The sequence below is a fragment of the Gobio gobio genome, assembly GCF_949357685.1.
Source record: "Gobio gobio genome assembly, chromosome: 13".
Lineage (NCBI taxonomy): Eukaryota > Metazoa > Chordata > Actinopteri > Cypriniformes > Gobionidae > Gobio > Gobio gobio.
The window spans coordinates 12,911,898-12,938,472 of record NC_137106.1 but is presented as its reverse complement, the minus strand read 5'-3'; the positions used below and the strand labels follow the sequence as shown (position 1 = coordinate 12,938,472).

At 38.1% G+C, this 26,575-nt stretch overlaps 1 protein-coding gene across 2 annotated transcripts in view; it reads left to right on the top strand.

Moving 5' to 3' along the window:
- Positions 1-26,575, top strand: part of ubr1 (ubiquitin protein ligase E3 component n-recognin 1) — a 50,559-nt gene that overhangs the window by 21,697 nt on the left and 2,287 nt on the right. The window contains exons 14-46 of one of the 2 annotated variants that reach the window (XM_079832429.1): positions 85-213; positions 3,374-3,554; positions 6,660-6,721; positions 6,815-6,925; positions 7,810-7,875; positions 7,987-8,088; positions 8,185-8,248; positions 8,450-8,574; positions 13,976-14,028; positions 14,145-14,247; positions 14,337-14,385; positions 14,676-14,830; positions 14,937-15,036; positions 15,773-15,876; positions 15,959-16,039; positions 16,120-16,301; positions 18,256-18,458; positions 18,584-18,677; positions 20,062-20,214; positions 20,306-20,403; positions 20,491-20,587; positions 21,681-21,829; positions 22,169-22,224; positions 22,303-22,399; positions 22,476-22,543; positions 23,535-23,682; positions 23,785-23,872; positions 23,950-24,083; positions 24,411-24,519; positions 25,247-25,303; positions 25,399-25,476; positions 25,586-25,756; positions 25,896-25,997. In XM_079832429.1, the coding sequence (XP_079688555.1) occupies positions 85-213; positions 3,374-3,554; positions 6,660-6,721; positions 6,815-6,925; positions 7,810-7,875; positions 7,987-8,088; positions 8,185-8,248; positions 8,450-8,574; positions 13,976-14,028; positions 14,145-14,247; positions 14,337-14,385; positions 14,676-14,830; positions 14,937-15,036; positions 15,773-15,876; positions 15,959-16,039; positions 16,120-16,301; positions 18,256-18,458; positions 18,584-18,677; positions 20,062-20,214; positions 20,306-20,403; positions 20,491-20,587; positions 21,681-21,829; positions 22,169-22,224; positions 22,303-22,399; positions 22,476-22,543; positions 23,535-23,682; positions 23,785-23,872; positions 23,950-24,083; positions 24,411-24,519; positions 25,247-25,303; positions 25,399-25,476; positions 25,586-25,756; positions 25,896-25,997 (3,569 nt within the window). Of the gene's footprint in view, positions 1-84; positions 214-3,373; positions 3,555-6,659; positions 6,722-6,814; positions 6,926-7,809; positions 7,876-7,986; positions 8,089-8,184; positions 8,249-8,449; positions 8,575-13,975; positions 14,029-14,144; positions 14,248-14,336; positions 14,386-14,675; positions 14,831-14,936; positions 15,037-15,772; positions 15,877-15,958; positions 16,040-16,119; positions 16,302-18,255; positions 18,459-18,580; positions 18,678-20,061; positions 20,215-20,305; positions 20,404-20,490; positions 20,588-21,680; positions 21,830-22,168; positions 22,225-22,302; positions 22,400-22,475; positions 22,544-23,534; positions 23,683-23,784; positions 23,873-23,949; positions 24,084-24,410; positions 24,520-25,246; positions 25,304-25,398; positions 25,477-25,585; positions 25,757-25,895; positions 25,998-26,575 lie in introns of both variants that reach the window. The other variant, XM_079832428.1, reaches the window with a different exon arrangement.

The window sequence follows — 26,575 nt, the reverse complement described above, 5'->3', positions numbered from 1 at the left end:
TTCTCTCGTCAAAAGGCTTTTTGCCTGAAAGGCTGTAGTTTGGTTCGATCTGTAGCTTCATTGAGTTTCATTCTTTGATGGCAGGGGATGGAGGAGGTGAGGAGGCAGTTTGGTCAGCATGTTGAAGTGGAGCCGGAATGGGAGGCAGGATTTACCCTCCAGATGCAGCTACGCCACATTCTTGCCATGTTTCAGGACTGGTGTTCTTCTGACGTGAGTCACGGCTAATCAGAGATCCTGCTTTTCTGTGATGCTTTTTAGGATTATATGCATATTACATGATTGATGGGGAACATGATTATATAGTATGAATATATAAAATACATATACAAAACTTTGGGGTCGGTAAGATTTTTAATGGTTTTGAAAGAAGAATCTTTAAAGCTACACTGTGTAACTTTTTTAGTTTATTCTTGGCTAAAAACACTTAGTTCTTTCAAAAATATGTGTGCTTATTAATGTATATTTACTTCTTTCAAGTAATAAAGTATTCTCGTAAGTTTATAATATGCCATTGAAAATGCATACGGGTAAGGGGTTCGAATGCCGGTCGCCATCTTGCCCCTCCATCTTGAAAGTACATTAGCCAAAGAGGGACATACCCATAAATTAAAGCTTCGCCTTTTGCGTTTTAACACTTCGATGGCACCGTGTCGAATGTGGACGAGGTCGAACTGGAAGCCATGTTAATCTTGGACTAAATCGGCCACCGTAGGTGTTAAAACGAAATCGGAATTGAGAGGAACAGAAACTAATATTCACTGGATGGTCATATACCTTTTCACCGCTAGATGGGGGAAAATATCACACAGTGTAGCTTTAATGTTAATGTTACGATCTTTAAAAGGCCTAGGGAATGTCGTAACATCAATATATTAAACTGCTGCTATGATGTGAAGTAGGCTGGAAGAACATGACAGACCAAAACTTTGCAAGAGAAAATTACTGGATTTATTCACATAAAAGCCGAAGCCACTAGTTCCAGTAATATATTGGTGAGCTATGTACAATGCAATAATACGTAACAAATTGGGAAGACAAACAAAAAAGTGGCGCCAAAGGAAAGAACATAATATAACAAAAATAATCCTTAACTAACCCTAAACCTACTCAAAACAAAATGTGGAAAAGAAACCGAAATCTTCATGCACGCGGCGCTAACTAACCTAACTAAATAACAAAAGGACAAAGGGTGGCGCTCACCACTAACCTAGTGTGTTTAACAGAGACAGACCTACGGGCAGTGTATACCGCGGCATACTGACCTACCGTTCGTCTTCCCGTGATGTAGAACAAACACACTAACACACACAGCACACCACTCAGTTCGCTACACAGAGCTCAATACTCAGTTCGCTACACAGAGTTCAATACTCAGTTCGCTACACAGAGCTTTACACGCCACAGGAGAGAGAGAGCATGAATGAACGCGCCATCCTCTTAAAACCAGCTGAACGGCCTCTGATTGGTTCTGGAACGTCGCCTCAATGATGACTGACGTCCCGCTCAGCCAATCACAGCAATCCAATGAGCAGAGATAATGAGCTAGGGACGAAAGAGAAACAAATGACATTTAAATGTTTAGGATTCTTTGACGGTTAAAAAGATAAATATGTATTTTAATAAAAAAAAGATTTTGTAAATTTAAGAACTAGTGAACTGTTACAGATATATTAACCGTCCGTTTCAAGACAACTTATACATTTGAATAAAATATACCCATTCATCATAAAAATGTAACTAAATCTGGACAATTTCAAATTGTATAAACAATATGCCATTGTCCAAGCCAATCACAATCAGCTGCCCAACAAAATCAGACTAGGTCTCTCTCTAGATTTTGACATTGCAATGCAAACTGGTAATTGGCATCCTGAAAATCCAAACCATTAATCACTCTACAGCCAACAAAGGAAGTGTGCATCTTCTTGTTTTGAGTTATCTTTAGTCCTATTTTTTCTGTTTTCTGTATGGTTACGTATGTCATTTTATTCCACGTGGAAATGAGCGGAAGTAAGTTAATACAGCCTCTTATTCACTTGAGGTAAACATAATGCTGCTTGGTTATTTTAACATATAATTGCTGCCGTATTAAAGGCCCATTTCAAATGTTTACGTGCTTTTCTTCTCTTTATTTGTTGATGAAATATGTTGTTCCTGCAAATACTTACCAGCATTTCAATAATAAAAGTGTAGGCTAGATCTTTAAAATGCATCCAAATTAAAGCGAAACGCAACGTACAGTGTTCAAAAAGGATATAAACTGTGAATTTTGAAGTGGTATGTGTATATATATATAAAATTACAACACAACTTTGCTGTTTGCCAAATTCGGACTGGGTTTTTTTGCGATTGCTGACATTCACTGACATTCTGGATTCGAACGGCAATAAAATCACAGACTAGCCCCTGTCATTGCTGAAAATACCCTACGACCCCTCGAGAAACAATTAGCGTCCTCAACACATTCACTCATATTTCATTTACAAATATTATCAAATGTTTCACTTCTGAATCGAGACAACGAGTGGATGGTCTTGTTTCTAATAAACATCTATTATTCCGTTCTGTATCTGTGAAAAATAAAAACTGTGTGAAGTTTTGAACTGAAAGTAAAGCTGCAAAGTACAATGTGAGTGCAATCGTCAAGTCAAACTCTTTCTATTTTTCTCAGTTGCACAAAACACTATGCTAAATCAGATTACCATCAATTATGTTTTATAATCAGACTCATGGAAAGAAAATAATGTTCTCAAAATCAAGTAAAAGTCAACTTGATGACTCACTGTAATGCTGAGAACAAGTACTTGAATTGACCACAGTTTATTTTTAGTAATGCCTTACTATTGCTTGACTGATTATCTTACAAACTGTTTATCCACTAGTTAATGAATGACCTGAAAATCTGACTGTGTGTGTGTGTGTGTGTGTGTCTGTTTGTAAGTGTTTGTGTGTACATATTTTTCTATCCTATTGGGGACTTCAACCTGAATGCACACTGACTCATGGGGACTCAGTTTAGGACCTCAATTTAGGTCCCCATGGGAAAACAAGCTAGTTTATATAGTTGCCCGCAAAGATAGTGAACCAGAAGTGTGTGTGTGCGCGTGCGGCCCTTGTAAACCTTATGTTGTGGGTATAAAATATTCCCACAAGGATGGCAATACCAGAAATCTTTGACCTTGTGGGGACATTTTTGTTCCCCATGAGGAAAACGGCTTATAAATCAATAATAATAAAAAAATGTTGTTGAAAATTTAAGAAAGAAATGTACAGAAAGATTATAGAATAGTTTGTATGGGATACAAATAATTGTGTCTTTGGACCTAGTCACTGTAAAACTACCTAGTCCCTGTGTGTTGTTTTTCCACAGGAGCGGGTTCTGCTGTTGGCCTTTCAGGAGAGTCACAGAGCTCTAATGTCCTGCACCAACCAGCCCTTCCGCAGCGAGCTGACGGACAGCTACATGTGCAAGCAGATCCTCCACGTACGGCCGTACAAAGTCTCCCAGGAGCCCGTCTCCATCCACCTGCCCATCTCCAGACTACTGGCTGGTTAGAATTATTGAATTTCTGCATCAGAAGTCAGAATTTTGAGGGTTTCTAACTGGTGGTGTTTTGAAATGACACAGGAAGTAATGTCCGAAGTTTCTTTAAAAACGGCAGTGTTCTTGCATGAAAGAGAAGATTTACTATTTTTCTACAAATTTTTTTTCTTTTACATTGTTCCTTTCAATTTTAATAGAAAAACAAATCTTTATAATATATTCAAATTTGCTGAGATATTCTATTGTGTACAGCATGCACACTAATGTATAAAAGTAAATGTACAGCTAAAATAGAATTGAATTTTTAGATGTGATTTAACCCATTCTCGGCAGGTCTAAATATTGTATTAGTTATTTTTAATCCAAATAATAACATGTATACTCTACTATTCAAAAGTATGGGGGCAGTAAAATTGTTTTAATGATTATTTTTTGGAAAAAGTCTCATATGCTCACCAGGGCTGCATTTATTTGAACAAAAATACAGTACAAACATTCATATTGTAAAATATAATTTCAATTTAAAATAATGTAGTATATGTATTAAAATGTAATTTTTTTAAATATATTAAAATAGAAAATATTAAATATAATTGTAATTTGTTCCTGTGATGTCAAAGCTACATTTTCAGCATAATTGCTCCAGTCTTCAGTGTTACATGATCCTTCAGAAATCATTCTAATAGGATTATTTTGTGCCCAAGAAACATTTCTTATTGTTGTCAATATTGGGAATAGTTGTGCAGCTAAATATTTTTGTACAAACCACAATACTTTTTTCAAGATTTTTTATTGAATCGAAAGTTCAAAAGAACATGATTTATTTGATATAGAATTATTTAGAAATACCTTTTTGTAAAACCATTTTTTTTTTTATCATATCTGCCAGTCTCGTGTTAATTTTGAGTACTTATAGAGTAGTATTGTATCCTTCATATCTTCAAAGAGTCTTTTTTCAGATTTATAAAAGACAGATATGCTGTTCCAATTCTTTCTGAAAACAGCCGAACTTGTGCAGTGGGCAGAGCTAAAGAGTCACAAGACAAGAGCACAAACACACAAAATACATCATCGCACTATCCCTGGATAACTTTCTATTCACTATACCTTTGTGTTGTTTACATTATATGCACTTACGCGCAGGTTGCCAACAAAACACTGACATTTGATGAGTTTCACTCACAGCCTGCGGTTTCGACTCATGACGGGGAACAAACACACTTGCAGAACTCTGTTGCTGCTCCAGAAAAACAAACTGCATCCACTGTTTCCTTAAAGGAGCTGTATGTAGGACTGTGGCCAAAACTGGTACTGCAATCACTTTCAAATGACTGTAGAGCGGTGTATCCCCTCTCCCCCTCCCCCTGACTCGAGGTTGCCAGATAGGCAGCAGGAAGGTAGGCTGCTACAAGGAGCTTTCAATGGCAAGTGACGAGTCGGACACAGTACGTTTTTTTTTCTTTCTGTTAATTATGTTTATGCTTCAAGAGCGATGTTTTGTGAATTAATTATGAATCACAAAAATGTACTAATGGCGATTTAGCCAAATATAATCGTAAATATGAACGCTCGTATGTGACAGTACATTCCCACATGAAAAAAATACTATAGTAAAATTACAGCAAAGCTAAATAACATTAGCAATGGTCATACAGGTCAACTTGCAGCATGTTTTGTCCACTATATATGTGAAGAACGAATGAGGAATAATTTTTACCGAGGTAGCGTTAGGCTACTGTCTCAAATACGTTTTCACATTGCCATAATAGGCGTGCTAATGTTGTTTTCCTCAGCGTCCCAGCATAATGACAGAGAAACGGGCTCTGATAATGCATTACTAATGTTAGCAATGACGACTCGCCGTTTTTATTTACCAAACAGTTCCTTGACGTTACCTTTTCAATTCAATGACCCACCTCCTCCATCTGCGCTAACCTAACGTTACTTTGCACGAACATGCATAACTTTGTTCGACTGTCATGAATATTTGAAATGTCCATTTATATTAAGTACAAGTTAGCCAAACATAGATGAACCTTACCTGTCCAGGAGAAAATTAGCAACGTTGGCATCAGTCTTCAAATTATTCTCCGTTTTCAGCCGTCTCCATCTTTCAAAGGCATCTCTTATACAAATCCTCGTTTTATTTCGGACACTGTCACAACGTTTTTCTGATTCATAACGAGTTTGTTTAGGTTTCGTAAAGTTAGACATTGTTTATCCAAAAAGTTTGTAGCTGCAGCTGTGGTAACTAGAGCAGAGCTGGCCACCCGAATGCAGAAACACTACTGACTTCGTGATTGGTAGACAGGTGGAGGGTGGCGCTTCAGGCCAAAACACAACATGTCAACATCAACATCAGTTGAGGGCTGCAACTTCACTTTTAAAATGACAATATCTTGGCCGGACAACCGTTGTCAGTGATATAAATATTTGAAATGAACATGATTTCTTAATGTCTAGTGACATATCAGGGCCATTTTATGATTAATTGAAATACATTTCTTACATACAGTTCCTTTAACACTGGGTTACATGGGAAGCTGAACAAGGTTATCTTCCCTGACAACCAAAACCACACTACTTTAGTGGTTGATTTCATGGTCGAGAAACAACCCGATCGAAGCTCGTTGATGGGTGCGCTCTTCCGGGAGAAGTGCCCATACAAGGAATTCCGCCCTTTATGAAATCATACAGGGCCATACTCAGAAAAAATCTTTCCGAAACGTACTCGAATCCTGAAGGAGTGTATTTGGCACAGAAATACTCCGTCATATGTACAACTTGTTTAGTTTTTTTACATTTTGGCCATGTTTAGCTTGAGAATCCAACTCTTTAATAGCGTAAATAAGTCCGAATGCATGAAATAGCATTAGTAATTATTAATTTTATTTATTTTTAAGGCTTTACTGTCACTTTCAATCAATTTATTGCATACTTGCTAAATAAAATTATATATATATATATATTTTTTTTTAAACCAAACCTTAGTTAGTTAATTGTATTATTTGAACTCATGAAAGTGCACAGTTGATCATTTTGTTATTTTAAATATTTTGTTACTGCAGTAATCTGTGGCTGTTCTTTAACCCCAGTCTGTATCTACTCTCAGGTCTATATGTGGTGTTGTGCCAGACTGGAGCAATTCAGTACCTCTCTGACTTTGTGGATCCTGTGAGTATAGCATTAATTAATAAATTCACACATTACAGGTTCATTTTCTAGCACTGGGGTTATAGCTATGTGTGTGCCGTGTGTGTGTTTCAGGTGCAGCTAAACTTCACTGAGTTAGCGGATCAGCCCCTGCGTTGTGTTGTATTGGCGGCTCAGGTGTTTGCCGATATGTGGCGCAGAAATGGCCTGTCACTCGTCAGCCAGGTAAGAGCGCCACCAGGTCTGGTCACACATCAGATGTCACTAAAAACATGAAACTAGGCCGTATTTGTTTATACGATAATTCAACAGTCTCTGAAAAACCTCCTGATTACTTCCTCAAATGTCTACATCACAATGTGAAATATTAGAATAATGCCCACCCAAAGGCATACGCAAAATAAGAAGATAAGTCTTCAGTGATTATAGTGGTGTCATGTCGTGGAGACGCTGTGTTTTTGGATGCGAAAGCAACACCGCTCGGAGTTTAAGATTTATTTATAAAGCTGTTCCTGACCAGTACAGCCAAAAAGTTTGCTTGTGCACAGGACATTTTTTACAAAGGACAGCTTCCTGAACCTGGGGAAGTACAACACCGGCCATATACAGACAGCTTCTGCTCAAGATGTGCTTGCAAAGTTGGTTTCTATCGATCGGCTTGATCTTCCACATTTTTAGACTCCGGCTCGAACTGATGGCAAAAGCGACAACATTAATCACTGGGTTTACAGTTGCTTGAATCTGAAGCTCGCGATTACAGTAAGGGATGTTGCATTTTTGACACATGCTTGAGGTGTTTGACCAATCACGGCACACTAGGTCAGCTGGCCAATCAGAGCACTCTTGGGGGGCTTGTAGAAATGAGACTGGGAATAGAGGAGCTTCAATAATGTACAGTATGTGGGAATAGAGGAGCTTCAATAATGTACAGTATGTGAAAAATAATGTGTTTTTTAAACATTAAAGCATGTTAACCTATTCTATTATACCCAATAATCCAAAATAATTAACTTTTAAAATAGCTTCATATGACCCCTTTAAATACGCAGGTTGTGTTGCATCATTATTGTATTCTAACTTTTGCTGATGTTTGTTGGCTCTGTTGTTAGGTGTATTACTATCAGGATGTTAAGTGCAGGGATGAAATGTTTGATAAAGATGTTATGATGCTGCAGGTATGTGCATAAAATCATAAATATGTAAATAAAATGTATATTAAAAATATAATTATAAAATGTATATACATTTTCATATTCATATTAATGACATTTTCTTAACAACCACAGATTGCTGCTTCCAAAATGGACCCCAATCATTTCCTCATGCTTGTTCTTTTGAGATTTGAACTTTTTGATATTTTCAATGGCAACTGCTCCATTAAAGATCAGGTGAGTAAGAGGAGATGAGATCAAAAATGAGACCCCCCCTCCCCCCCATTAATAATTGTTGATTTTGATTGGTTTCTGTGCCTTTTCATCACACAGGAAGTACTGAAACAGTGGAATAGGTTAACAGAACAGATGCTCTACCTGATAATCGTCATTGTTGGTAAGCTCTCACAACTTGACCTTTTATTCCCACTTCATAAGTGTTTGTGTTTTGGGTTGAGAGTTAGTTTTGGTTATTTTTACAATTTACTGCCGTTTGCTGCCTTTAGTTGATGTGTTATCAGTTGTTTTATGTAAATGATTTTACTGGAAAACACTGCCTTTGTTGTTTTACCTCATATTTTACATGCAAAATATGCAGGTGAGCGGTACGTACCTGGAATAAGTCATGTGACTAAGGAGGACGTGAATATGAGGGAGGTTATCCATCTGCTCTGTATTGAACCCATGGCTCATAGCAGCCTGGTCAAAAGCCTGCCTGATAATGTAAGACATTTAGTGCATTATGTGCATATATTTTATGTTATTATTTAAATTTAATTTTAATAAAATGTATGTGTAAATTTATTGGTAACACTTTACAAAAAGGTATTAACAATTGTTAACGCATTAAAGGATTAGTTCACTTCAAAATGAAAATTTCCTGATAATTTGCTCAACTCTTTCTACAGTCGAAAAGAAATTAAGTTTTTTAAGGAAAACATTCCATGATTTTTCTCCATATAATGGACTTCAATGGCAACCAACGGGTCGAAGTTCCAAATCAATGCCGTTACAAAGGGCTTCGAAGGGCTTCAGAGGCTCTGCACGATCACAGCTGAGGAATAGGGTCTTATCTAGCGAAACCATCAGTCATTTAAAAAAAAAAAAAAGTATATACTTTTTAACCACGAATGCTCAAATTTGGTGTTGTGATTCTTCACGGCGTATGACGTCATCACGTCTGAAAGGTCACGTCCGTAGGTGGAAGTACCGACCCAGTGCCGAAAAACTCAACTTCAAAATCGTCCGACATCGTTGTTTTACCTTCATTTTTGTAAATGCCGTTTGGTTTAGTCTTTGCATGTTCTTTTTAACATTGGGTCTGTACTTCCACATACGTCATGGCCGTGACCTTTCCAACGTGATGACGTCATATGTCGTGAAGAAGCACAACATCGAAGTCGAGAATTTGTGGTTAAAAATGTATAACTCTTTGTGTTTTTTAGTAAATGGCCGATTGTTTTGCTAGATAAGACCCTATTCCTCAGCTGGGATCGTGCAGAGCCCTTTGAAGTTGCATTGAATTGGACCTTCAAAATCCTGGAATGTTTTCCTCAAAAAACTTTTCGACTGAAGAAAGAAAGACATGAACATCTTGGATGACATGGGGTTGATTAAATTATCAGGAAATATAAATTTTGAAGTGAACTAATCCTTTAACTAACTTTTAACAGTATTTATTAGACTGTTAGTTAATAAAGGCCAATTCAAACAACACAGACAAATGCCAACAAACCCCAACAAACAAGTTGGCTGTTGGATTTAGAATTTAATTAAAAATGTTCACACTGCCTCAACAGACACCGACAAACTCAAGTACCCACAGAAATGGTCGAGCACCCAAAACATGAGATATTGTCCATTAATTTTAACCAATAAAAATAAAAGATTGCAGCTTTCAGACAACTTTCTTCTCGTTTTATTGTTCATTTGAGGCCATTTCTATGGCGTTATATCGAGAACGCATTATTGTAACGCGAGAGTACCATGTAACAAATCTCTCCGCTCGCATGTGGATTTCTTTCATCCATCCATCCATCTTCTTCCGCTTTATCCAGGGCCGGGTCGCGGGGGCAGCAGTCTAAGCATGCCCAGACTTCCCTCTCCCTAGACACTTCCTCTAGCTCTTCCGGGGTTACACCGAGGCGTTCCCAGGCCAGCCGGAAGACATAGTCCCTCCAGCGTGTCCTTGGTCTTCCCCGGGGCCTCCTCCCGGTTGGAAATGCCCGAAACACCTTCCCGGGAAGGCGTTCAGGAGGCATCCGGAACAGATGCCCGAGCCACCTCAGCTGACCCCTCTCGATGTGGAGGAGCAGCGGCTCTACTCCGAGTTCCTCCCGAGTGACTGAGCTTCTCACCCTATCTCTAAGGGAGCGCCCAGCCACCCTGCGGAGAAAGCTTATTTCGGCCGCCTGTATCCGGGATCTTGTCCATTCGGTCATGACCCAAAGCTCATGACTATTGGTGAGAGTAGGAACGTAGATTGACCGGTAAATCGAGAGCTTCGCCTTTCGGCTTAGCTCTTTCTTCACCACGACAGACCGGTACATCGACCGCAATACTGCAGAAGCTGCACCGATCCGTCTGTCAATCTCCCGTTCCATCCTCCCCTCACTCGTGAACAAGACCCCTAGATACTTGAACTCCTCCACTTGAGGCAGGAACTCTCCACCAACCTGAAGTGGGCAAACCACCCTTTTCCGACTGAGGACCATGGCCTCGGATTTGGAGGTGCTGATCCTCATCCCAGCCGCTTCACACTCGGCTGCAAACCGTCCCAGTGCATGCTGAAGGTCCTGGTTAGAAGAGGCCAACACGACAACGTCATCCGCAAAGAGCAGAGACGAAACCGCGTGGTCCCCAAACCTAACACCCTCCGGCCCCTGGCTGCGCCTATAAATTCTGTCCATAAAAATTATGAACAGAACCGGCGACAAAGGGCAGCCCTGCCGGAGTCCAACATGCACCGGGAACAAGTCTGACTTACTGCCGGCAATGCGGACCAAACTCCTGCTTCGGTCATACAGGGACCGGACAGCCCTTAGCAAAGGACCCCGGACCCCATACTCCACGAGCACCCTCCACAGGATGCCGCGAGGGACACAGTCGAATGCCTTCTCCAAATCCACAAAACACATGTGGACTGGTTGGGCAAACTCCCATGAACCCTCCAGCACCCTGTAGAGGGTATAGAGCTGGTCCAGTGTACCACGGTCCGGACGAAAACCAGACTGTTCCTCCTGAATCCGAGGTTCTACTATCGGCCGTAATCTCCTCTCCAGTACCCTGGCATAGACTTTCCCGGGGAGGCTGAGAAGTGTGATCCCCCTGTAGTTGGAACACACCCTCCGGTCCCCCTTCTTAAAAAGAGGGACCACCACCCCGGTCTGCCATCCCAGAGGCACTGTCCCTGACCGCCACGTGATGCTGCAGAGGCGTGTCAGCCAAGACAGCCCCACAACATCCAGAGACTTGAGGTACTCAGGGCGGATCTCATCCACCCCCGGTGCCTTGCCACCGAGGAGTTTCTTGACCACCTCGGTGACTTCAGCTTGGGTGATGGACAAGTCCTCCTCTGAGCCCCCAGCCTCTGCTTCCTCAATGGAAGACGTGATGGCGGGATTGAGGAGATCCTCGAAGTATTCCTTCAACCGTCCGACGACATCCCCAGTTGAGGTCAACAGCCGCCCATCGCCACTGTAAACAGTGTTGGTAGGGCACTGCTTCCCCCTCCTGAGGCGCCGGACGGTTTGCCAGAATCTCTTCGAGGCCAGCCGATAGTCCTTTTCCATGGCCTCACCGAACTCCTCCCAGGCCCGAGTTTTTGCCTCCACAACCACCCGGGCTGTAGTCCGCTTAGCCTGCCGGTACGTGTCAGCTGCCTCAGGAGTCCCACAAGCCACCCAGGCCCGATAGGACTCCTTCTTCAGCTTGACGGCATCCCTTACTTCCGGTGTCCACCACCGGGTTCGGGGATTGCCGCCTCGACATGCACCGGAGACCTTACGGCCACAGCTCCGAGCGGCCGCTTTGACAATGGAGGTGGAGAACATGGTCCACTCGGACTCAATATCTCCAGCCTCCCTCGGGATCCGGTCGAAGTTCTGCCGGAGGTAGGAGTTGAAGATCTCTCTGACAGGAGACTCGGCCAAACGTTCCCAGCAGACCCTTACAGTAAGCTTGGGTCTACCGAGTCTGTCCAGCTTCCTCCCCCACCATCGGATCCAACTCACCACCAGGTGGTGATCAGTTGACAGCTCCGCCCCTCTCTTCACCCGAGTGTCCAAGACATACAGCCGCAGGTCAGATGAAACGACCACAAAGTCGATCATTGACCTACGACCTAGAGTGTCCTGGTGCCATGTGCACTGATGGACACTCTAAGGTTTGTGTCCAGAGCAGATTAAGTCAGAGTTTGTTGTCATTTGTTGGAAAATCATACCACACTGCTCTGACATTCCACGACCCAACAAACGCCGATTGAACATGTTCAGTCTGTTGAACAACAGCAACAGATGCCGACAGGCTTGTTGTGAATTGTCCTTAACAATATAACTGTCCAATAGCTGTTTCCATCCAACTTATGTGCAAAATTGGAGTATCGCATTAAAACATTGGCAAATAAATCCCTGTTTCCATTCCGTGTTCAAGAGAAACACTGAATCATTCAACACAAATCATCACTTCTTGGGAAACTGGTGCAAAATATCTGTAATAAAAGGGACTTTGCGGTAATTGGGGAAGCTACAATTTTCCACGCACATATCAGCATTTATAAAAAATAAACTTGGCATAAATATGTTTGCAGCGAATAGACACTCTAAACTGTGCATACAGACTCTTTTACTGGAGTGAGCAAATTAATGAAGTAAACAGAATGATTTAAACACTGTTTTACATTTGATATACACATTTTGATTAAATATGCCACTCTCATTAATGGAGTTAAAGGTGCAGTGTGTGAATTTTAGCGGTATCTAGTGGTGAGGTTGTGAATTGCAACCACCCACCGCTCACCCCTCCCTTTCGAAGAACATAGAGAAGCTACAGAGGGCGACACAGGACAAAAATGTTGTCGTCGGAGAGAGCAGAGAGTGACTAGCGCTCTGTAGAGAAGTTTGTCCGTTTAGGGATACTGCAGAAACATGGCAGTGCAAAACAGCAACTTCACTGTAAGGGGACCCGCGGTGTATGGAGATAGAAATGGCTCATTCTAAGGTAATAAAAACATAGTTATGCATATTATTTTGCATTTCTGTCAATAGGTCCTCATAAATACTGCACCTTTAAGTACTGAAATTTCATGAAATCATTATCCAGAAGTTACAATTTTTTTTTATATATATATAATTTATAATTTAAATAGAAATATTTATAGTGGATGTGCTGCTTTTGAACACTTTTCCTGTGTCATGCTGCGTTTTAATGTTTTACCTACAGCGAGGTAAAACATTAGCAGAACTCATTGTCTGAGAAAACATTTTTGCACAAATAATGATCAATGATGCGCACTTAACCCTGTCTAAGCAGATGGCTTAGCAACACAGACGTTATAATGACAGACACCAAAGGACTCGCTCTGTGATTGAACGGTCCAATAGGTCCGATGACACAGTACTGTACAAGCTCTGCTGCACGCATGTGTGCTGTTGGTGTCATGCTAAGAATCCCAATTTCCAACGTAGTTTATACACGTGTTCTTATCAGATAAAAAATGTATCAGTCTCATTTGATTGCATACGTTTCTTTTTTAGAATGTATGCGCATCTTGGCATTTCCATCCAGTTTTTCCACAATTTATATATATTTATATATACTGTATTCATATTCACATATAAATAAGTGGATGGAGACTGGCTCAGGATCAGATACAACTTTTGATTTTAATAATGTATTGCTAAAAATTTTTTTTTATTTTTTATTATTAGTTCATGTTAACTAAAGCGGTCAACTAATGCTAGTAAATGAATCTTACTGTAAACTGTTACCAATTTAGTTAAGTTATTTATTCATGTATTCAATTATTAATTCACTCATTTAATTACATTGTCTGAATGTGTGTTACGGAACTATAAACACTTGATCTGTTCTAACTAAATGAATCATTTTTTTTTATGCATCGCAGGAAAGCCACGAAACAGGGCTTGAAACCGTTATCTCCAAGGTCGCCACTTTCAAGTGAGTACATTTCACCAAATGTTTAGTTATCACTAGTTATTTTACCAGTTGTTAAACTGACCGGCAGAAAGGCAACGTATATTCCAAATAGCAACTCTTTGTTAAATGTTGTTTAGAAAACCAGGAGTGTCAGGCCATGGCTTGTATGAGCTGAAGAAGGAATATCTGAAAGAGTTCAACCCCTTCTTCTATCATTATTCCAGACCACAGCATAGTAAGGTATATGATGCACCTGTTACCTCATTACCTTATAAAGGTATTATTAAAAATAGTCTTGAAACAGCAGGATATTTATTTGTTCGTGTTAGGCAGAAGAGGCTCAGAAGAAGAGAAGAACTCAAGAGGGCAGTGATAAAGGTATGTTGAACTGTATTGTACTGAAAACAACTATGAAAATATCATTTGCACTACATATTTGTATATTGTGTATATATTGAATACATACAAATAAGAATAAATCAATTGTGTGCTATTATGATAATAAATATAAGCGGTCTTTTGCATAGTTTTTACTATACTTGTAAATTTTTGCACCGGAATGCTGTATTGACCAATCAGAAGACCTGGAACTGTCCATTTTATGTTTTAGTGTACTTGTCAGTGATATTGGGACACGGAGTGTGATATCTGATGTTCCTCTATTTTAGCCCTCCGCCCCCCAGTGCCCCCTCCCTTCTGTCCAGCATTCGCAAACATAGTGAATCTGCTCCGCTGTGACGTCTTCATCCATGTTCTGAGGAGAATTCTCCAGAAAGCAGTGGAGGACCGTTCCAACCGATGGACTGAGCCCATGATCCAGAGGGTACAGCTCTTCCGGCTTTTGTGTGTTTACCTGGAATATCATTGGCTGTTACTGTCTTGTTATAGGATAGCAAAATGTGATTTTTAACATGCATGTATGACTTTAGGCGCTGCACCTTGTTGGCCAGGCTCTACTGGAGGAAAAAATGCAGTTGGAAAGCAACAGTGCTGAAGAAGTGACCTTTGACTTTAGTCTAAAAGCACGAAGTAAGATCTTACCATCTTGGCCTATCATTAACACTAAACCTAATGTGCGTCTTTACATAAGCAGCTGTCTTGAGAGTGGTGTTAAGATGAATATGTAAATATGTGCTGTGCGCTTTCCTCTCAATAACAAAATGACAGCTGTGAGAGAACAGTAGTTAAGAAAGCATCCGATCATAGCAATGCGGATATGTTTGCGGCAGCTCTGCAATTCAGAACTCCAGTCAATTAACGTCATGTTTATAACGGCACTGAAGTCATTTTTAAGAAAGGAAGATGTGTTCGGAGTTTTGCCAACCGGATACGGCGAAAGTTTAATCTATCAACTAGCTCCGCTTCACCTTCTTCGTTACTGTGGTTGGTTGTAGCGCTATCCTATTGCATGCTGAGGGAATTTGAAAGACAACCGTTTATCCCGCCCCTCGGATTAAGCCCTGCTAATGGTGAGTTCCCAGACCGCCGCAACTCTGCCGTCATTATGTTAAGCCCGCCCACCGACTCTATACACGATGTGATTGGCCTGACCAGAGTCAGTTCCGAAACATACAGGATATTCTTATATCAAAATTAACTTTTTTATATCAAAGGCTGAATGAAAAGTTGATTTCTCAATTCATGACCCCTTTAATTAAAAAGCAGCTTTTTCTATTAGATAATCGTGCAAAGCCATATTTCAATTTATTAATCGTTAGCTGTACAATTAATTTGCTGATCTATACAGATGTGTTTGTTTTTTCAGAAACTGGTTCTGAACATGGCAAATCCTTGTTCCACTTCCTGACCAAAATGAAGTCTTTACCTTCTCTGGAAGCTCAGAAGGACATGATCACATGGAACTTACAGGTATGAAGACCATGATTTGATGTGTATTTAATCGCTTGATTTATTGATTTGAAATTGAAGACCTGAATTTCTCCACTGCAAGATGTTTGAGGTGGTGAAGTGTCTTCGGGAGAAATCCGGTCCTGTAGCTTCATATGCCGTCGATCACAGCAAGTCAGAAGAGGTATTGCCATTCACACACAGATTCATATAAGGCTCTTGTTGGAAATGCCTTGGTGTTTGAAGCGTGTTGTCTCTGCTCAGAGTGTTCAGGATAAGGAGAAAGCCGAGCGGAAGAGAAAGGCTGAAGCTGCTAAAGCACACAGGCAGAAGATCATGGCTCAGATGTCGGCCATGCAGAAGAACTTCATAGAGTCCCACAAGATGCTTTATGACAACATGCCCGAGAACTCGAGTCAGAGCGACACCACCGCGACGGTGGAGAGGTTAACACTTCCCTTCTTTCTTATGTCTTTAAATTCCATTTGTTAACATTAGTTAGCTACTACAATATTTACATTAAAAATACTTCTAAAGCATTTATTAATCTTAGTTCATTTATTAATTCATGTTCAAAGTAATATGATTAAAATCAAAAGTTGTATCTGTTAATATTATTTAATGGACCTGAGCTAACAGGAACTAACAATGAACAGTTTTATTTTTTATTAACTAATATTAACAAAGCGGTAACACTGTACAATAAGGTTTGTTAGTTAACATTAGTTAACATGAACTAATAATGAACTGCACTTCTAAAGCATTTATTTATCTTTGTTAATGTTCATTTCAACATTTACTAATGCATTATTAAAATCTTGCTAACATTAGTTAATGCACTGTGAACTAACATGAACAAACCATGAACCGCTGGATTTTTATTAACTAATGTTAACAAAGATGAACTAACCATGAACAACACCTCTGTTCAGCATTAGTTTATGTTAACAAATGCATTTACTAATGTTAACTAATACAACCTTATTGTAAAGTGTTAATACAATAAAATAATTAATTTATTAATAATATTTAGTTAATAAAATAAATACTGTAACAAATGTATTGCTCATTGTTAGTTAGTTAGTTAGTGCATTATAAAAGCAATAGCAACACTTTACAAAAAGGTCCCATTACTTAAAGTTAGTTCATGTTAGTTCATCAATGGGAACTTATTGTAAATTGTTAGCATTATGTTTATGTTCTATCATAATATAATTTAGTTTTTTAATCATTTTCACTCTTTTCTTTTGCGCTCCTCAAATATTTTTGTTCCATTTTTCCATTTTAATTTTTTCATTCTCTTTCACTTTTACGTTTTTCACTTTTAGCCTTTTTTCATTTGTGGTGATCTTTTAGTCATCCTTTTCTTTCTTTCTTTGCTGCTGTTCTACCAATTACTTAAAATTCCCCTTTCACTTGTTATCTTTTGGATCTTTTAGTTTGTTTCACTCTCTCTTCTACTTTTTTAACTGTTTTACTTTTGTTTTGGCTTTTTTATTGCACTCATTGCACTTACATTTGTTGTTTTTATCATACTTTTTTCATTTAACTGTCTTTTCATCTTTCTTTTTTCCTCTTTTTTTCAGTTGTTCTTTTACTTTTCAAACTTGCATTTACTCTTTAATTTTCTTTGTCTTTTTTCATTTTGTTTTTATTTGTCCTTTTCACTCTTTAGTTCCTTTTCAAATTTCTTTCTTTTGCTTTTGAACTTTATATTAAGCCCTGTTTCCACCGAAATTACCCGGAACAATTTATCCTAGGAACTTTTTCCCCTCAGACCCGCTGCTGTCCATTGCGGAAGATTAGTCCGGTGAAGTAGGACTGCACGTGACTTTCCAGAGCCCACTGGATTTCGTCTTCCGCAAATACACTCAATAAAGCCTGAACCTCGTCGTCGGTCCATTGCTCATATTTTTTAAACTCTATTGCTGATTCGAATAGTAAACAAGTCTTACTGCACGCACGGCAACAGACTTTTAGGTTGAAATAAAATGCTGCGTGAGCTCAACCAATCAGCATGTTCAGCGCCCAAGTCTCACCCCCGAAAGTTCCTGAACTTTGAAGAAGTACTACCGTTTTGAGGGGGAATTTTTTTTTTTTGGGGGGGGGTTTACCCGGAACTTCATTTAGACCTCGGTTCCGGTGTTCAAAACACAGAGTACCACCAGAAAGTCCCTAGTTCCTGGGGAAAGTTCCGGCGGTGGAAAAGCAGCTTTACTATTTACTATTTTTTCTTTATAATTATTTAATTTAGTATTTTCTTTCATTCTTTTGCTCTTTTGTCCCCTAAAGCCTGTCTATCACTATAGGCTGTGCTTATCGTCATTTGATATAATTTCTGTGAACCCCCTTCAAATGTTCGTATGAAGTCTAAATGAAGTCCTCTGTGTGTGTGTGCAGCTGTGGGATGGATGTGGATGAGAACAGAGTGGCTGTGGGGCCTCAGCAGGGCTTTTGCTCCACTGACTGGGAGGCCCTGACCTGCATCCTGTGTCAGGAGGAGCAGGAGGTTAAGGCTCAGGCAGCAGCGATGGTCCTCACGGCATGTGTGCAGAGATCTACAGTTCTCACCCAGAACCGTGGAAAGATGCTCTCCACCAAAGGTGAATGATACTACACACTTTACCTTTTTTTGCTATGATAAGCAGCTAGCGTTGACACAATGCATGTATAAATGCATTGACACGTTATGCTGATTTAATGAGACTGTTTTTTTTTTGTACAGCAGAAGGCTGCTACCCCCTGTTTATGCCCCCTGATCTGTCTGTGGGCACACACACCGGCAGCTGTGGACATGTGATGCATGCCACCTGCTGGCAAAAGTGAGTCAGTGCTTAAAGGGATAGTTCACCCAAATGAAAATTACCCCATGATTTACTCACCCTCAAGCTTCTTTCTTTCAGACAAACACAATCGGAGTTATATTAAAATATGTCCTGGCTCTTCCGAACATTATTTGAAGCCCAAAAAGTGTATCCATCCATTGTAAAAGTAATCCACACGGCACTGGGGGGTTAATAAAGGTCTTCTGAAGCGAATAGATGGGTTTTTGTAAGAAAAAGATTCATATTTAACACCTTATGAAGTATCTAGCTTTCTGTGGACAGCCACTATAAAGCTTTGAAGAGCCAGGACATTTTTTAATATAACCCTGATTGTGTTCGTCTGAAAGAAGAATGTCATATACACATAGGATGACTTGTGGGTGAGTAAATTATGGGATAGTTCACCCAAAAATTTCAATAATTACTTACCCTCAAGACTTTCATTCATTTGGGGAACACAAATGAAGATCTTTTTGAGGAAATCCCTCCATTGACAGCTATGCAACTGACACTCTCATTATCACGCTTCAAAAAGTTAATAAAGAGATTTATTACTAACTATCGGAACAATGAACATTGGTTAACTTTCCCAAAGAGGTAAATGTAGCACGTCGCTCTTTCTGTGGTTAAAACTAGGGATGCACCGAAATGAAAATTCTTGGCCGAAGCCGAATACCGAACGCGTTTTTTCAATTTTTTTCCATTTATGTTGCCAATTTTTTCACCATTGCATAAATTTGCTTTTTTTTTTTTTTTTTTTTTTTACTATTTTGTCTTGCTTTTATAAAATAAATAACAAAACGACAATTTAAAAATGTTTATTTAACACTGAACATGTTTAGCATTCCAGCAGACATTATACAAACAAAGCACAATATAACTTATTACTTAAAAAGTAAAATAAAAATATTTTTATTTGGCCATCTTATCTTATCTTTGGCCTATTATGCCTACAGGTATCATAATCAAATCATAATCAAATTTTGTTTGTTTGTTCATGAGAGGTTTTGCAAACCTGTATAACTCAACACTGAATAAAGAAAGTATGCGCCTCTCTCACACGCGCTGGTTGCTATATTTGATCGCGGCCGTCATCAAAAACCTCATTGTTAAGTAAAATGTATTCGGTCTTTTCACTTATTCGGCCACTTATTCAATAATTTCAGTTGCCGAACATTCGGTGCATCCCTAGTTAAAACACTTATCAGGCGATTATTACATGATACGCAGTGCATGCATAAATACAACAAGGAATTGTAAAAACGATGTATTTGTTGGCCTACAAATTACCAGGACCTGCTGAAATCACCATCTGGGATGCTAATACCAAACTAAAAATATAGTACACCTTAAATCTTCATGCCTTTTTGGCCGTTTGCAGGTACTTTGAGGCTGTGCAGAACACCACTCGGAATCGGCTGCATGCAGAGCTGATCATAGACCTGGAGAACGGCGAGTACATGTGTCCGCTCTGCAAGTCCCTGTGTAACACGGTCATCCCGCTGATCCCTGTGGAGCCCTGCAAGATTAACTAGTACGGCCCCTTTACTAACCTTATTATATTCAAAATTTGGTGTTGATGAGTTGAGTTGAAATGTTCACTCTCTCCATTTTCTCTCTGTCAGTGAGAGTGCAGAGTTAGTTGGTCAGCATCTCACTCTTGAGCGCTGGGTTCAGATTATTTCTTCTCGGATCAGAGGGCTGAGAGCCACGGGGGAAGCGGGTGAGAGCCAAAACTGATATGTGCCTGCTGGATTTGTCATTTCAATTTCTTAATGTCATAAAAATGTCTGTGTTGGTGTATTTTCAGACAGTAACAGTGAGGCAGCAGCGAAGGAAGCAACGGCACTTTTTGACGAGTGTCAAGCTGATTTCAGATCCATTCTCAGTTTTGGAGTTCAAGAGCCGTGAGTCTCAAAACAAACGGACATCTATGACATCAAAATTGACCATATTTACTTTATATGCTTCTGGTCCTATAGCGCGCAATATTTCATAGCATGTTATTTAAATGCCTTTTTTTCAATTTGATGAGAAACATGTTTTTGTTGGTTTTATATAATATGTTGGTATAATAATTATATAATAATTGTGACCATATACAGTCCTGGTCAGAATTATTGGCACACTTGCCTTGGTATTATGAACAATGAAGGCTATGAAAATAAATCGTGCATGGTTTATCTTTTTGATTGTTCATTAAAAAATAAAAATCTTACCTTTCATTGAAAACAATTTAATTGAAATTCGTTCAATTGAATGTGGGGGGAAAATCACATTATGGAATAATGTGATAAACAATGCAGATTTATTTTTAGCAGATTTATTTGCTGTTATTTTATATTAGTGGTGTCAAATCGATTAATCGCACATCCAAAATACAAGTTTCTGTTTAAATAATATATGTGTGTGTTGTGTATAATTATTATGTATATATAAATACACACATGCATGTGTATATAGTTAAGAAAAAGTAGTAATATATATTTATATATATATATATATATATATATATATATATATATATATATGCATGTGTATATAGTTAAGAAAAAGTAGTAATATATATTTATATATATATATATATGCATGTGTATATAGTTAAGAAAAAGTAGTAATATATATATATATATATATATAAAAATATATATTACTACTTTTTCTTAACTATATACACATGCATGTGTGTATTTATATATATACATAATAATAGTAGTAATATATATATATATATATATATATATATATATATATATATATATATATATATATATATATATATATATATATATATATATATATATATATATATATATATATATATATATATATATATATATATATATATATATATATATATATATATATATTACTACTATTTCTTAACTATATACATGTGTGTGTGTGTGGTTATATTGTGGCTATGTTTTTTAATATTGACATATGACAAATTCATTTGGTCACTGAATATGATCATCTAAACTCCCTATTTCTGATCAGGCCGAAGTTCTCCCGCAGTATCACGGAGATGTTGGGGGTCTGCGCGACGACAGTGCACAGGGTGGGTCTGCAAACGGCTCCCAATGACCTGTGCCCGTACGTGCCTGTCATGTCCTGGAACACTTGTGCTTACACAATCCAGGCCATCGGTAATGCTCTCCTCCTTTGACTTGATCACTGGGACCTTTGTTAGGCATTGTTGATCGTAAAGCTGCTTTAAAACAGTGGCTACACTCACATAGTCAGTGTTTGGCATCAACAGCCAGATTTACTTAAAGGTTTCACTCTCAAACAATCCTGTTATATAGGATAATTTGCAGTGTGAATTGCACTTAAAACTGTATTCTGCTGCTTTGTGAATGTAGCCATGGTATATTGTGAAAAGTAATATACAAGTCAATTTGATTTAACTCCATAACTTTCATAGATAACTGAGATGCATCCTTTCATTTTGACTTGTGCGCCTCATCTGATTTCTGTCTCTTTAGAGAACATGTTACAGGAAGAGGGGAAGGCTCTTTTTGGATCCCTCCAGAACAGACAGGTCTGGGATGTAGTGATATCGATCATAGTGCGCACCATTTAGCGTGGGATTGATTTCTAAAACAATGTTCTTCTTCAGCTCTCTGGACTCAAAGCGGTGGTGCAGTTTTCAGCTGCTCAGAAGCTGAAAAGCAGTCAAGCTGTCATACAGAAGCATTTTGCTGATATGTTAGCAGGTATGTTACTTTTATGAGAGGAGGGATATGTTTTGTTGGTTTTGTTCATGCAGTAATTCTCTTTGCCTCTTTCTAGTCCTGTTACCTGTTCCGAATGTAGACAACACACCATCAATATTAGAAGTTGATTTCTTTCATCTACTGGTGGGTGTTTTTTTTTTTTAACTGGATCTTTTATAAATGAAGTCAATATGAAATGAATATTATTTTCATTTTTATTCTATTCATAAATTACATCTAAAACATTTATTTATTTATTTAGAATATAAAAAAATCTAGATCCATCAGATAAATATATAAAATGCTAAATTCATTTTTTATTCTGTTTTTATATTATTAATTTAAAAAAATGTAGATAAAACCATCCGCTAAATATATAAAATGCTAAATGAAAGGCTCAATTATTTTTGCGGATGGATGGATGGATAGATGGAAGGATAGATGATTAGTAAGTTAACGTGTATATTAAATTGTACATTATTTATTTATTTGTTTTATTGTACCTATAATAATATTACGAAAGTTTAGATCCATCCATTGTCATAAATAATTTTTTTTATTCTGTTTCATATATTATAAAAAAAAAGATAACACAATCTGCTAAATATTTAAAATGCTAAATGAAAGGCTCAATTATTTTTGCCGCTGGCTGTATGGATGGATGGGTGGATGGATAGATAGATGGGTAGTAAACTTGTATATTAAATTGTACAATATTTATTGATTTGTTTGATTATATTTATAATAATATTACGAAAGTATAGATCCATCCATTGTCTAGATCTAAATAAATGAAATGCTAAATGACTGAAAGGCTACATTTTTGTTTGGAAGTTGCATTGACCCAAATCATATCTAGAAAGCAGAATATTGTAGAGACTTAAGGAATGGCTCTTTTGCTCAGGGCCTAGTATCCACATACCAAAATGCTAAAAAAACCCCCATTCTGAACACCTTAGCAACCGCATGCCAATACCCTGGCAACCTCTCACAACACCCTAGCATTATGGAGGCGACTTCTTCACAGGCACGCACCATTAACAATTTCAGAAAAATGCTCTTTTATGCACGTAGTACTAAGTGGTTGAACATTACTAATGAGTTGTTGGACTGTATATTGTGATGTTCTGCTTAGGTGGGGCTGGTTCTGTCCATCCCAGCGTTGTACCAGGAAGAGGCTGTAGACCTGCAGCCTTCAGCAGTCAGCACGGCGTTCAATCACCTCTATCTGCTGCACCTGGTCACTATGGCGCACATGCTGCAGGTCCTGCTGGCCTCGCACGGTAAACACACACACGGCTGGATGCGAATTGACACACAAGTATGACATTTTTCAAATTCCTTTGCACAGCACTAGTTCAGCAATCTTGTGTGTATGTGTGTAGACTGCGCTGTAATAGGAATGGCGGAGGAGGGCGATGAGGCCCAGGCTGCAGCAGAACTCTACTCTATTGTGTCTCAACACACAGACGGGTGAGTTTATACACATCATGTAGGGAAAGACTCACACTTTCTCTCTCGCTGTCTCTCATCGTCTCTCTCTTTCTCAGGTTGAAGCCTGGTGTATCTGGCTTCACTGTTGAGAGAGTAAAGAAAGGTGTCCTTCCCTTCCTGCGCTGTGCTGCACTGTTCTTTAATTGCCTAACAGGAGTGCCCCCTCCGGAGGAGCTATCCAGTACTGCAGGTCACTACACTTCATTAGTTGGATTTAAACGTGGCACACTGCCGTTTACCTGAAACCACTTAGATATACAAATCTGTCTGGTAATCAAAGCGTTGTTGGTTCAAACGACTATTAATGACACTTAATGTATTTCATCCAGGCTATTTTTCGCTATGGTATACAGTGTAGTGCCAAATATGCATCCATGAATGAATTGGGCAGTGTGCAATATTGTTACCAGTGTCTAGTAGTATAATTGCATGTCATTGTGCACAGAGCAGCAAATTCCACAGTGCTGTATCAGTATAAATCAGTAAAACAATTATTAATCATAATTCATCTTTGCAGAATCACCTGGAAGTCAGCTCCCTCTGCTGTGTAGTTACCTCTCCTTACCATCCAACCTGTTTCAACTGTTTCAAGACTACAGAGATGTCGTAACTACCTTGATAAAGAGGTAAAAATCTGATAATTATATTTAATATGTATATATTAATGAACCATGTCTATATATCTACAATATCACCTACATTTTTACAAGTAATAATAACAATAAACAAAAATACTACATTATTGTTTATTATTAATAATAAACATTCATATTATCATATTATTGTTGTTGATTTAATAATAATTTTTTATGGTAATATAATATCTAAAAACTTATTTTATTGTTGTTTATGCTTAGTTGTTGTAGTAATAATAACGAACAAAATCAACAACAATATTATTGTTGCTGTTTAGTTGTTATTATTATTAATAATAAGCTGTCATATTATCATGTTGCTGTTTTATTGTTGTTGATTTAATAATAATGGTATATAATATTTTAAAATCCATTTTGTAGTAGTAGTAATAATAATAATAATAATAGTTGTTTTTGTAATAAGTTTAAAATTATTATTGTTTTTGTTTATAATATAACAAACAAACAACCACCTTAATACAATTATTATAATATTTTTTATTGTTGCTGTGTAGTTGTTGTTAAAGAATTATAGTAATAACAAAGATTATATATATAACATTTATTTATTTGTTTGAATTGTTGTTTCGTTTATTTATAAGCAAAACAAAAATTATTAATAATAAAAAGTTACATTTTAAAAATAAACAATGATGGATGGATGATAGATAGATACTAATATATTTATCCATTCATTCACTTGGTGTCTGTGTCTCAGGTGGTGTGGGAATACAGCCATATCCAAAGCCCTCAAAGGAGAAATGCACATCATCAGGTTAGATGACACTCAGGTTCTCCTGTGACTGATAGTGAACTCCCTTCCTCTTTATTAAAGCACTCATTTATTTGAATTTCTCAACTGTTATTCAGGTATCCTCACAAGAGAAATAGGCTAATAGATCTTCCAGAGGACTATAGTGTGTTGCTCAACCAAGCTAGTCACTTTAAGTAAGTACTTTTAATAAAGGATTGCCTAGAATGTCCATTGAGGGAATTGAATATTTTCTGCTGATTAATAGGATGTTATCTGTGATGTGTGTTTTTTTTTCTCCCATAGATGCCCAAACTCGTCAGATGACGAGCGAAAGCACCCGACTCTGTGTCTGCTGTGCGGGGTAATGCTGTGTGCACAGAGCTCCTGCTGTCAGGTACAACTGAACGGGGAGGAAGTGGGAGCGTGTACGGCCCACGCCGCCGTCTGTGGGGCTGGAGTGGGAATGTTTCTCAGGTGAGAGGATGGAGAAAGACCAGCTGAGCCTGTGCCATTTACTGTGTGCATCTTATTTCACAAAATAAATGTCTATTAAGGCAAGGTGATTTAAATAAATAAATATGGCTAATAATTCTGTTTGTGTCTTTCTGAACAGGGTTAGAGAGTGTGAGATTGTCTTGATGGCCAGTAAGACACGGGGCAGTCCCTATCCAGCACCTTACCTAGATGATTATGGAGAAACAGACCCTCAGCTTGGGTAAAAATTGGGAATGAGTACTTGACATATAAGATGTTTTCTATAATGTGACTTCTTAATAGAATATTAAGATATATTTTAGTCAGAAATATTATCATTAGCTTTAGAATGTTTTTTTTTGGTGCATTAAAAAAAAAACTATTAATGTGTTTAAATTTCAAAAATTTAAATTCTGTCATTAATTACTCACCCTCATGTCGTTCCAAACCCATAAGACATTTGTTCATCTTCAGAACACAAATGAAGATATTTTTGATGAAATCCGAGAGCTCTCTGACCCCTCCATAGACAGCTATTTAATTAACACTTTTTCAAGGCTCAGAAAGGTAAAAACATTGTTAAAATCATCCATGTGACTCCAGTGGTTCAACCTTAATTTTATGAAGCGACGTGAATTCTTCCTTCGCCTTTAGAAATACAATATAATTTAGCATGTGCTTCGACAGTTTACTCTTTATTAGCACTAATGCTAATATGTATTTCTGATATTATTCTTACCTCAGCTTGAGAAATACAATATTGTTTAGCATGTGCTTTGACGGTTTACTCTTTATTAGCACTAATGCTAATCTGTATTT